The sequence below is a fragment of the Selaginella moellendorffii genome, unplaced genomic scaffold, assembly GCF_000143415.4.
Source record: "Selaginella moellendorffii unplaced genomic scaffold, v1.0 SELMOscaffold_5, whole genome shotgun sequence".
Lineage (NCBI taxonomy): Eukaryota > Viridiplantae > Streptophyta > Lycopodiopsida > Selaginellales > Selaginellaceae > Selaginella > Selaginella moellendorffii.
This window is the reverse complement of record NW_003314266.1, coordinates 1444521-1457036: the sequence shown is the minus strand read 5'-3', so window position 1 is coordinate 1457036 and position 12516 is coordinate 1444521. Positions and strand designations below refer to the sequence as shown.

At 46.7% G+C, this 12516-nt stretch overlaps 2 protein-coding genes across 2 annotated transcripts; both read left to right on the top strand.

Moving 5' to 3' along the window:
* Positions 1–4198: 4198 nt before the first annotated feature.
* Positions 4199–5044, top strand: LOC9659932. The gene has a single exon (XM_024669708.1). The coding sequence runs from the start codon at positions 4199–4201 to the stop codon at positions 5042–5044; it is 846 nt and encodes a 281-aa protein (XP_024525476.1).
* A 4558-nt stretch (positions 5045–9602) lies between these two features.
* On the top strand, positions 9603–11311 carry LOC112344628 (cytochrome P450 71A1-like). Its single transcript, XM_024669724.1, has 2 exons — positions 9603–10511; positions 10576–11311. Exons 1-2 carry the CDS (start codon positions 9621–9623, stop codon positions 11227–11229), a joined length of 1545 nt encoding a protein of 514 aa, XP_024525492.1. The 5' UTR covers positions 9603–9620; the 3' UTR covers positions 11230–11311.
* The last annotated feature ends 1205 nt before the right edge of the window (positions 11312–12516 follow it).

Below are 12516 nucleotides of genomic sequence, written 5' to 3'. Positions count from 1 at the left end.
GTCCACACACATGTCGCCATTCCATACAACATCGGTAGCCCCGGACACCAAAAGCGTCTGGAAATTCAGAGAGTTAACTACGCTCTCTGTCAATCCGAAAGCTCTAACATACCTCACCGCTAGACGTCATAAAAGTCATGAGACACACGACTGATCCCTTGTGGCCGCCAATATACTTTTGAGCCATCTGAGAAACAAATGGAAGTACGGGATTACTACTATTCGGGAATGCCAGCCGCTGCTGGCGCTACGCCCGGGGCCTGCCGGGCGTCTCTCTTATTGACTATTGAAACAGACACGACGGGTCAACTTGACCTAAGAGGGAATCACGAATATTCCCTCAATACTCCCACTCAAGTTGAGCTCACGATACTTCTTTTCTTCACGCCCAGAGCTTGTACGTGTCGCGCGAACACTGCTGGTGGAAGTGCCTTCGTGAATATATCTGCCACCATCTCCGTGGTAGCACAGTAGACGAGTTCCACTTTCTTCACCGCTACCTGTTCACGAATAAAATGAAACTGAACCTGTGTTTTGTCCTGCGATGAAATCTTGGATTCTTCGTCAAGGCAATAGCTCCTTGATTGTCGCAATGCAGAACCGTTGCCTCCCCTTGCTCGTAGCTTAGACCGTTCAGCAGAGTCCTGAGCCAAAGAATTTCTTTCGCTGCTTGGGTCATCCCAATATACTCAGCCTCTGTGCTCGAGAGAGCCACGGCTGGCTGCTCCATGTAACTGCTGCGCTGCCCAGGCTGAAGACGTAGCCAGAAGTTGATTTACGCTGATCAACTTCCCCTGCCCAGTCTGCATCCGAGAATCCCTGCAGCTTGAGTTGAGGCTGCTCTTGTTTTGTGTAGCAGAAAACATAATCGGCTGTCCCCTTCAGGTAACGAAACACCCGCTTAACTGCCTGCCAGTGTTGGAAGCCGGGATTTGCCAGGAACATCTGCCTGTACGGGATCGTCTCCATCACTGCTTTCGGTGCTTCCATCTGAGGTGCCATGTCCTTACTAAGGTGCATTGGCGTTGATGCAGAGTTGACGTCACTAAGCTTGAATTTCTGGAGGAGCTCTTCAATATATTTCTTCTGAGACGTTTCTAGTGTGCCCTTCCTCCTGTCTCTGAAGATCTGGATGCCAAGACAGTACTTGACGCTCCCAAGATCCACCATCTTGAATCTCGAGCTGAGATCTTTCTTCAGTTGATGAATCAGCTTCTTGCTTTTGCTGAGGAGCAAGCAGTCGTCCACGTACAAAGCCAACAGCACCAGGAGAGCTCCCACTTGCAGGCACGAGGCGATTGCTTCAGGCCGTAGAGGGCCTTCTTGAGCTTGCACACCAAGTGCTCTCGTCCTTTGGCAATAAATCCGGCTGGTTGCTCAATGTAGACTTCCTCCTCCAAGTCACCATTCAGGAACGCCGTCGTTACATCCATGTGCTCGACGTGCATGTCTTCGTGAGCTGCTAAGTTGTAGAGAAGTCGAATTGATGCAAGCTTCACCACTGGTGAAAAGGTCTCATAGAAGTCGACTCCTTCGACTTGTGAGAATCCTCTCGCAACAAATCTGACTTTGTAGCGCGTGTCTCCATCAGGTCCTGTCTTGAGCCGCAAGAGGAACTTGGTCTTAATCACCTTCCTCCCAGGTGGCAGCTCCACAAGATCCCAGGTCTTGTTCTCCATCAATGAGCTATACTCAGCTTGACGAGCAGTGCGCCACTGATCTGCATCAGGTCCGGCAAGAGCATCGTCCATGGTCTTCGGAACAAGTGCAGCTCGGCCATGGCTGAAGAGAAGGAGAAGCTGGTTCTCGCCTTGCTCCCCTTCTTCCTCCATGCTAGAGTTGGCAAAATAAAAGGCTGGATCGTAAGAGGTCTCAGGAATTGGCACTGTCACTGATCGGTCTCTTGCAGCCTTGGTTTCTTGCCGAGAAGCCCGCTTAGCTGCTCGTATGTCCAGCTGCTCCCTGTATTGACGAGCCTCTGTGAGTGCGCGCTCACGGCCAGAACGTCTCAAACTGCCCTCACTATTTTCAGCCCTGGTCCTGCCAACAGTGCGCTCACCACCGTGGTCTTCCTCTCCGCCGACTGGGTTTGCTGTTCCAACGCCTGCTGTGTCGAGTGGCAAGCCTTCAGCTTCAGGGAGCAAGCCCTCACCTCCATTTGGATCGCCTCCAGCACCATCCACGCTCTCTGCACCGCCTGGATCATCCTGGTCGCCGCTTCCATTCCCCTCACCGGCTCCTTCAGCTCTGCCGATTGCGCGTGCCCTAACTGGACATTCGTTGTCACTTTCTTCCGAGTCATCCGCAGCTACTTCCGTGAGAGAAAACTGTGGCGGTGGCAGGAGATTTCTTGTCACATACGTCCTGGACAATTTCCCTGCTGGAAATTTCCTGAGGTGTGTCATGTGTTTGTTTGCCCCAGAATCAAGGTACACCACTTCTGCTTCTGTGCCAAAAGTGTTCTTCGCAACCTGCTGGATGCTAGTGGCCATGAACAAGCTGCCATGGTCGTCCACGTCCTCCTGGTTGTCTTCCTCGCTACTTTCTGCTGTCCTGGCAAAGTTGGCCGACTTGTTCTTTCTTGCTGCCAGTCTCTTTGCCTCAGCTTTTCGAGCCTCCTTAGCTTTCTTGGCCTCTTCGTCTGTGCAATCTCGTGCCCAGTGCCCTGGTTTCTTGCAAATGTTACAGCGATCATTCTTCTTTTTCTTCTTGAACTTTTCTGGTTTGCTGCTCTCGCCCTGATCGTTCATTGGTCCTAGTCTGTCCCAACTGTGACAAATCGTTTCCCCTTTCCTGCGAAGAGTGCCAATTCTTTCTCATTTGAGCTCGCTTGCCCTGACTTGAGAAAACCCTCCAACGCTGTGAGGTCAGCTACGATCTGGCTGAAAGTGTTACTGGAACTTAAATGATGCGACCCTGCGAGTTGCATTGGTCCGCTAAGCCCCTTGAAGAAAGCTGTGATCAGCTCATCTTCATCGAAGTCCTTCATTTGAACTGCATCGATGGATTCTGTCTGAAGAGAAGAGAGCGGCCCTGAGACGCTGACAGAGGCAACGCCATCGTCCCAGGATCTGAAGCCCTCAGGGCTCCGATACCATATTCGGGAATGCCAGCCGCTGCTGGCGCTACGCCCGGGGCCTGCCGGGCGTCTCTCTTATTGACTATTGAAACAGACACGACGGGTCAACTTGACCTAAGAGGGAATCACGAATATTCCCTCAATAACTACATACGAACTATAGCTGGATTGCAAAAACCTGCCAATTTCCAAGAGGCAGAGCTCGAATTGTTCCGTCTGGGCCACCAAAGGCCGCCAAGGTGCCATCTCCAGAAGTGAAGCGTGGAAGAAACTCCACACTGCCATCACCCAAGGCAACACTAGAAAAAAAAAAAAAAAACAAACATACCTCAGAGGCGCTTTTTTTTCCAAGATTTGTTTGGGAACGTCACGAGCACGCATTGTGATGAGAGCCAAGAAGATGGCTTTGTTCTCGCAGCAGTTAACAACGAGGAAGCGCCGGCCTTGAGTGGTGCCAGAGCTACCCGAAGAAACGGGTTGAGCTGGAGACGATTGAGCGTCCGCCGCAGCTGTCCGACTGATCCATCGTCATCGTAAAATCTGAGGTGCTTCACGCTGGCAAGGCAAAGAAGAAGAAAACCATTAGAACCAAGGAAGCCTGTTGCAGAAGACGTCATTACCTTCCTCCACGAATCGCCTCGGTAGACTTGGATTTCGTATCTAACAGAATGGATCAAAAGATGCGAGAAACGAATCCAGCAATATTTTAGCCGGATCTCCCTCGGCAAGCTTCTGGACCTGTGCTCAAGCGAGGCGCTTGGCATCCACGCCCCCAGCTCATACAGGACCTAGAAACCCCGAATGTGAGATCCTTGGTTTCTCTAGCTTTGTCCTTCGTCCTCTGGGACGCGTCCGAAGGGTCCTTGGCCTGCTCCATCTTTTCCTGAGCAGTGTCTTTCATATCCTGCACAGCAACACTCTCGGAATGAAACAAAAAAGGAGAGAAAAAAAAACAATGAGACTTCGTCTCTTCTTCTCCCGCTAACACAAAGCCAAGCAACCAAAGTTTACTTATCTGATTATTTAAAACTAACTACATTTTTAGGACATAAATTAAATCTCCTTTAAAACTTCATAAAGAACTAGAGCTTTCTCATTCTTCCAGTCAACAAAAAGGCGATGGAGTGCGTTAAGGTACGATCGTCAAAGAGATTGTCCAAGAGGCATGCCGAGAATAAACTCAAACACCACGAGTTTGACACGGAGCATATGGACGACGAGTCTTCATCCATACTTTTCGACTTGGAGGCAAGCTTGGATTCTTTGTACGAGAAGCGATCGAGCACCCGAGAGGCCGGCTTGAAGGGCTTGATCGACGGTTTCATGGGGAAGGTGATGACCCACTTCGTGGAAGAGAAGTATGAAACACTGACTCATCAAATCCTATTGTCAATCAAGCAGAGTTCTTCGACAGAGGCTGTTCTTGCGGGGCGTGCTCTGGCCGTGGTTTCCATCACCGCGGGAGCAGGGAAAGTGGCCGAGCACGTATTCGAGGATAGCTTCCCTCATCTCTCCAAGATTTCCAAGCTCGGACGCGATTCTGCCGCGAGGGTTTCAGCGATTGAGGCTCTCGGGATGTTAACTTTCGTTGGTGGCGTGGAGGTGTCCACTGAAAGCGCGATGGAGGTTCTGTGGCAGATTGTCATCCACAAAGGCAGTGCTCACGCAGATCAAACTCTTGGTACGAGCAAACCCACACCTCCGGTCAAGGCGGCCGCCATCATGGCTTGGAGTTTGCTGCTTTCTACATTGAGCTCCAAGAGAGTCATGTCCCTCCAGCTCTCGAGTGTCCTGGGGGCTTTGTCCTCGTTGCTCGAGGATCCAGATCTAGGTGTTCGCAAGGCTGCCGGGGAAGCCATCGCTCTTCTCTGCGAAGTTGGCGGCATCCACCTCTTGCAGCAAGCTCTTGGCAAAGGTGAAAAACGAAGACGATGGCGGTGGAGCTGCAAGTGGTGGATCAGATGAAAGCGCTGGCTGCCTCTTCCAGCCGGAAGGGCCAGACGAAGAAAGAAAGATCTGAGCAGAGAAGCAGCTTCAGGGACATGGTGGCGATTCTCGAAGGTGGTGCATGTCACGAAACTTGTCTCAAGCTCAAGCATGGTGACTCGCTCAAGATCAGTACGTGGAGCCAAACCGTGCAGCTCAATGCCTTCCGGAGGCTCCTGGGCGAAGGCTTTCAGAGGCACTTGCAAGAAAACAATCTCCTACACGAAGTGTTCAACTTTGTTCCAAGTGATGCTGTGGTTTACAAGGGGACAACTAAACAGCGAAAGCACCATAACTGCATAGTGAGTAAAATGAAGACTCAACTCATGAACCAAGGAAGATGTGCCCTTGATGCCAGTAACTTTAGCGATGATAATCTTAAAATTTTCTATTGCATTCATAATTAATAAGATGTTTTAAACTTGAAACTTTCTGCTACTATTGACAAGCTTAGAGGAGCCGCGATTTCATTCGAAGTCTTTTCTTTCTTTTTTTGAGTGCCAGCGACGCAAGGGCTCATTCGGTCCGTTTTGTGGAGGCAAGCACGATAAAGGGTTCTGTGGCAGATTGTCATCAGTGCTCAAACTCGTGGTACGAGCATCACAGCTTGGAGTTTGCTGCTTTCTACGCTGAGCTCGAAGAGAGTCATGGCCCTCCGGCTCTCGAGTGTCTTGGGAGCTTTGTCCTCGTTGCTCGATGATGCAGATCTAGGTGTTCGCAAGGCTGCCCGTTAAACTTCTCTGCAAAGCTACATCCACCTCTTGGAGCAAGCTCTTGGCGAAAATGAAACGAAGACGATGGCGATGGAGCTGCAAGTGGTGGATTAGATGAAAGCGCTAGCTACCTCTTCCAGCCGGAAGGGCCAGACAGAGAAAGAAAGATCCGAGCAGAGAAGCAGCTTCAGGGACATGGTGCCGACGCGAGATCGAAGGTGGTGCGTGCTTGTCTCAAGCTCAAGCACGGTGACTCGCTCAAGATCAGTAGGTGGAGCCAAACCGTGCAGCTCAATGCCTTCTGAAGGCTCCTGAAGGCTTTCAGAGGCACTTGCAGGAAAACGATCTCCTGTTCAACTTTGCTCCAAGCAACGCGGGGACGACAAAACAGCAAAAGCATCAGAACTGCATAGTGAGTAAAATGAAGACCCGACTCATGAACGTGTGCGCTCGAGGCCAGTCGAAAGTTTAACGACGATTGCCTTGAAATATGCTAGAGGAATGGAAATCTTTGTATTCAAGACTCTAAATATCAAACTAAGATCACACGAGAAAGAACTAAAACGAGCTCACGCTCATGATTTTACCTTGACCACTTTTCACTAAATAGTACTACAAAGATCTCAAAAAGTTACACAAAATCGTTACTCCTAGAGTCGAAAACATCCCTCCCAAATACTTCTCTACCTCTTCAAGCGTTTAGTTTTCAGCTTGGCACTGAACACTGAGTGCCTCGTTAATTATTCAACCGCATTTTACAACTTCTCTCTGGATGCGCCCTCGGGAGAAACTTTCTGCTCCTCATTTTGCAAGTGAGAGGAAAAAGAAGCCGACAAGCTTACTGGTGCTCGAGTGACTACAGTCGAACCAATTACTTGCTTTATTTGTTCGAGCGATTTGATTCTATGTTTTTATTGAGGAACTCTTTTGCAAAGAGAAGAAAGTGACTATATATCAAAACCATGTTGTCACAAAAGAATAAAAAATAATGCATGCAACTTACTGCAACCATCGCAACCACGGCTTGAAGGTTTTGAATCGGAGTACTTGCTAGCCAGACTTTGTAGTGACTGCGTATTCTCTTTCATCTTCTCAACGCGTTTCATCTCCTCATCGCCAAGAGTTTCACCCTATTTCCTAGCTCCGCATGCCAGCGACGTACCAGACTTCACTGGATAATGGAGCACTGTAAGTCGATGGTTATGGTAGATTTTGTTTCCTAATGTTTGCTTCCGGAGAACAAAATATCTCAATCGACGACTCTTTCCGACGCGGAAGAAATACTGAGACTCTTTTTCCAGTGACCTGACAGGATGGCACAAAGATCTAGAGAGACATCCGAAACTCTCAAGTGATATTATTTCAAGTCGTGGGAACCTCCCTCCAAATGCAATGTAGGCAAGCACGCCGAAGTGTTCGACTTGGACACGTCGCAGTGATGGGCATTTGAATAAAGGGCTGTCACTCTGTCGTAATAACATAGAGATATGAATTTCTTGCAAAGACTAAGGGAGAGGCTTGTGAGCATAAGAAATATTTCCCATGTTAAAAAAGAAAAGATACTCAATGCGATTCCCACCTATACTCAGTTTTTCCAAATTCTCCATGCTGGAGATGACCCTAAATTCACTTTCCTCAGAGCCTCCAACTCTCAAAATTCTCAAACCTCGGAAATCTGCTCCAATCTCAGTTTGATAATGGAAGTTTCAAACCCCATAATATCAAACATTCGGCTGTTGGACACGTCACCCCTTATTCCAAACTCTTTTAAATGAGACATGCTTGCGACCAGATTTGTATGAATAATCAACACCTCCAACTTTGTCGAAGCATGAAACATCCCACAACTTTCCAAGTGAACCTGGATGCTGATTTAGTTCAAGACAAATTCAGAGTCTCTACATTCTTGAGCTGTCCAATGCTATGTGGCAGGCTTTCCACCTATACTTTTTCAGGCACAAAACCTTCAAACTTTTGAAAGAGAGAGGCTTGGCATTACAGTGAGACCAGGATTTTGATCCAGAAGTAGGCAAATGGTGCTGCAAACTCTGACCCTGCTCTTCTTAGGTATGTCCCTCTAGAAATCTCTATGCTTGAGATTCTAGGAACCCGACCTAAGGTTGAGGGACAGAAGTTCCTCATGGTTTGTGAGCCAAAGGTCTCTGACAGAAGTTCTCGAGGTAGAATATCCTCAGAAATGTCACACATGAATAGTGAAATCTTGCTATAGTTACCCTTGAAGGCGTCCCTTGCATCCTTGAAATAGCACTTGGGGCCTTCTGTTCCAAGACGTGCAAAGCAAGAGCCAACAACACATCATGAATCCTGTAAACCTTACTCTCCATCCACCATTCAACTGGATAAAAATAATTTTCTTCTTCGGTGATAAGTGCGTGCTTCCAGAACATTCAGGGCCTCTTCTGTGTTGGCAACTAGCCCCTTCCCTTTCTAACACCTGAATAGATCTATACTTTATCTTTTGACCAGTCTCACTACCTAATTGCCCAGTCTGCTGGAAATGCAGCAAAGAAGAGAAAATGCTACTGGATGCCATGAGGCCAAAACATTGTTTTTCCTTTGTTGGTGAAGATGTTGGTATGGACTTTGGAGCAAAAAGCCTTCACAGGCCTGATGTCGAATACCATTATTTATTTCTTAGCAAGGTAGTAGAGCTTTACAAGTTCACTGCTATTCAAAAGACTATATAGTTATCAATGCTTGTATTAGAGACTTGAAATAGTTTCAACAGAAAAAATGGTTCTCCTGTCCTTAGTACTACCTGCATTGACAGTAGGCCACAAATGAGTGTTCTATTCGGTGTTCGAAAGTATGCTAAGTAGCTTGGGGCTTCTGTTGCTTGTCGGATGATGCACTTAATTCTTTCAGCCTGGAGGTCCTTGGCTTGTGACTGGGACAACAGACTGAACTGTAGTGCTTTGCACTTTCATGTTACTCTATATGTTCATGTGTTCTCATTTTTTTGTCAGAGCTTAACCTTTGAGAAATAAAGGAAACTAATTATGTATGTTTGCTTGGCTGCTTCAACAGTTGAGGCTCCTTGAATTCCCATTACATTCACATAGAGATCTGCTCTTCAATGTCTGGGACTGTTTGCCTCTTCTTTCCTCCCTGTCTACCCATTTCATTCGCGCCAAGCAAGTTTTATGCATGTATGCAATTAAACATTCTCACCCATACCCAATCCCTTGGCAGTGTGAATTGTAGCCGACTGTTGCCCTACTACTGCCCACGCACCCTCTCTCATTGTCACAAGCATTGTAAGTCTTAGCCTGCCCATCATCGTTGGTTGTGCAATCAAATCACCTTCCCTGCCCCCACCCAAGCAATGTATGCCATGAAACATTTGCTTTGTGAATATTTTAAAATTTGATTTCTCTGAGCCAATTTACAAATTACCATCTGGGTTCATTTGCATTCCGTTGTATTTAGTTGACCTCAATTATCTTTAGTTGTCCTTGAGGTTGTTTTTAGTTCTTGGTTGTTTTCATTTTTACCAAGTTGTCCTTTATTATAAATTACTTTAATAATTCATATCAGAACCTTCAATTATGCCATGCAGATTAATATAAACAAAAATAAACAAAGAAATAGAAACATGAAATAATAAATTTCTGGTTTTCAGCTACGCTTGACTTTGCCTTGACTATAACATCTGACAACGGTTGGAGCGTGTTTGGGCTTCACAAAGTCAAGAGTGAGCCAACAACTACAGTACTACAGTAGATGCTGTGAGTCCGATCTTCCCTCTCTTGTTTGTTTAAATATGCTTTTTTCCTGCACCAACAACAGCAGTATAAGCAAGGCAGGTCCGACCGTGCTCAATGGATTCCTTGCTGCTTGAATTGCCTTTGGTCGCCTTCATTGTTTCCCTCTTCTGCTTCATCCTAAATCGTTTTTCAAGAAGTAAGCAGCAATTCAGTCTTCCCCCATCTCCGCCGGCTCTTCCTGTCATTGGCCATCTTCACTTGATAGGAGATCTTCCCCATCACTCCATGCTAGAGCTGTCCAAAAAGTATGGAGAGTTCATGTTTCTTAAGCTTGGCAGCTTGAACACCCTTGTTGTCTCTTCACCAGATGCTGCCAAAATTGTTCTCAAGACTCTCGATCCTGAGTTTGCAATGAAGCCCGAGCATCTGGAGGCCAAATATGCTAGCTATGGTGGACGAGGTATAATCTTTGCACAGTATGGTGAGCACTGGAGACAAGCCAGGAAGCTCTGCACAGTACAACTGCTGTCAACAAAAAGAGTTGAATCTGCTGAACCAAATCGAAAATTGGAAATGGGTCTTTTGCTTGCAGACCTGTGGAAATGTGCTGACGATGGTGCTGTTGTGAACTTGACCAACAAACTCTCCGACTTCGCCTTCAACGTAATGCTCAAGATGGTCACAGGCAAGAGCCACTCCAGCAGCGCAAGCAGCAGAGATGAAGAGGAGCAAGCGCGTAGCATTAAGGAGGGTCTCATGGAATTCGTTCGAGAAGGCACTGGAATGCATATTGCAACTTTCTTTCCGTGGCTCACGTGGGTCGACAAGCAAGTGTACAAGCTGGCCTCTGTGCACAAGCGTGTTGACAAGATCCTGGAGAGCGAAATTGATCGGCATCGAGAAAAATTGGGAAAATCGCAACCAAGCATGCAGCATGAGAACTTTATCGATGTCATGCTAATGGACAGCGACGCGAACGACGCCCATATCAAAGCAATGACAGTGGTAATGAAAGCTACTCCCGCCTGAAAAGCCCAAGCATTAAGATTGTTTGCTTTGTTTGATGCAGGACATGCTCGCGGCAAGCACTGACACTGCCTCAATCACATCGGAGTGGGCAATTTCAGAGCTACTGAATCATCCTGCTGCGCTGGCCAAGGTACAAGCCGAATTGGATGAAGTGATAGGCCAAGAACGTACCATGCAAGAGTCGGATATCCGAAGTCTCACGTACCTCCAAGCAGTTATCAACGAAACACTTAGGCTACACCCGCCAGTCCCAATTTATCCCCGCGAGAACTCTGCCCAAGCCTGCATGATCAGCGCCAAATGGGGTGTTCCTGCAAGAACGCGAGTCTTCATAAATGCATATGCAATTGGAAGAGATGAGACGCTGTGGAAGGAGGCGCACCGATTCAAGCCGGAGAGGTTCCTGGAGGAGAAAGTCGGCATCGATGCCCGAGGGCAGGACTTTGAGCTGATACCATTTGGTGCAGGACGCAGAATGTGCCCGGGGATGCAGCTGGGTCATACCAATGTCATGCTGGCCGTTGGAAGCTTGTTGCACGCATTCAACTGGATCATACCCGGAGCCGATAATGGCACCGGCAAGGTAGACATGCAGGAGCACTTCGGGATGACTGTCGCCAGAGCAGCGCCTCTCCAGCTCCTGCCGGTGCCGCGCTTGCCCGCCCATGCTCTAGCCCTAAAGCCTGGGATTTAATCAATCCAGATTCAGGCGCGAGTTTTTAATAGTAGGTACTAAAAACATTATGAAGATTTTTATAAAATAAAATGTATATATTTATATATTTTTTAAAGTATTATATGATTCAAAGTTAGTTTAGGGTTAAGGAAAGCTTTTAATAAGTGCAAGTATAAACAATCAGCAAATTCTGGTGGTCTAGTGTTGCCATGAGGCCAATCTGGAATGTGCTGTGGAATTTAGGACATGGATTCAAGTCTCTATTGTGAGCCGAATTAATGGCTAAATCAAATTAAAAAAACTTTAAAACCTTCTGAAAAATATTAAATGATAAGTTATTAAAAAAAAATTACATCAACAATATATAGCACTTGTCTCACTTGAGAGATGGGTTTCCTCATTTCAGTTGGTGCAATAACAGTGCATTTCTATCAAGTTTAGAACATAAAATTCTGCATTGAGTGTCATTGACACAAAGAAGAATTCTATGGCTCGAGTCGTCCATGCATGATGGTGATATTGACCAGCGTAATGACAAAAATGACTCAGCTTGTTTTGCAATGCCAGCAGCTCAATGCCACAATTGCATTTCAGTTGGTGCAATAACAGTGACACAGAGAAGAATTCTATGGCTCGAGTTGTCCATGCAGATATTGACCAGCGTAATGACAACAATGACTCAGCCTGTCTCCCGCAGTTTTCACTGTAGCAGTTGCAGCTGTTGGCATTCACACTACCACACTCTCCTCCGACTTGCATGAGTCAACAGTTTCTGGACTTAATTTTCTCAAACAGATGGCAATATCAACCAGTTTCTGGTGATTTGTAACACAAAGATATCTATATGAAATGCAAAGGCATGCTTGTTTGGCATGAAACAATGGCTTGACTTTGTCTGAACCATAGGATTAAAATTCCTATCAAAACACAGACTCCCCACATCTTCTACAACATCAAGGATAGCTATCAGAACATTTCTTTTGAACATTGTCTGTTCAAGTGAACCTTGACTCAGTAACTTCATTTATGAAGAAGTCTTGAATTATTTTCATTCCTTGTGGTATATCTGGGCTTCCAGCTCATTTTATTGGAAGCAGTGCAGTGGTTGCAGTATTCTTAAGCTGCAATGATTCCGGATGCCCCATCGTTTGGGATTCTAGCTCGTTGAATTGAAATTTTGGGAGGATTGATTGGCTGCTTTTCATCTCTCCTTGTTGACGACATCATCCTTAGATCTGTTCAAGTCTAACTCAAGCTCCAAATAGCCGCTATAATCATATAGAGGTAGTTTTTTGGTAGACACAC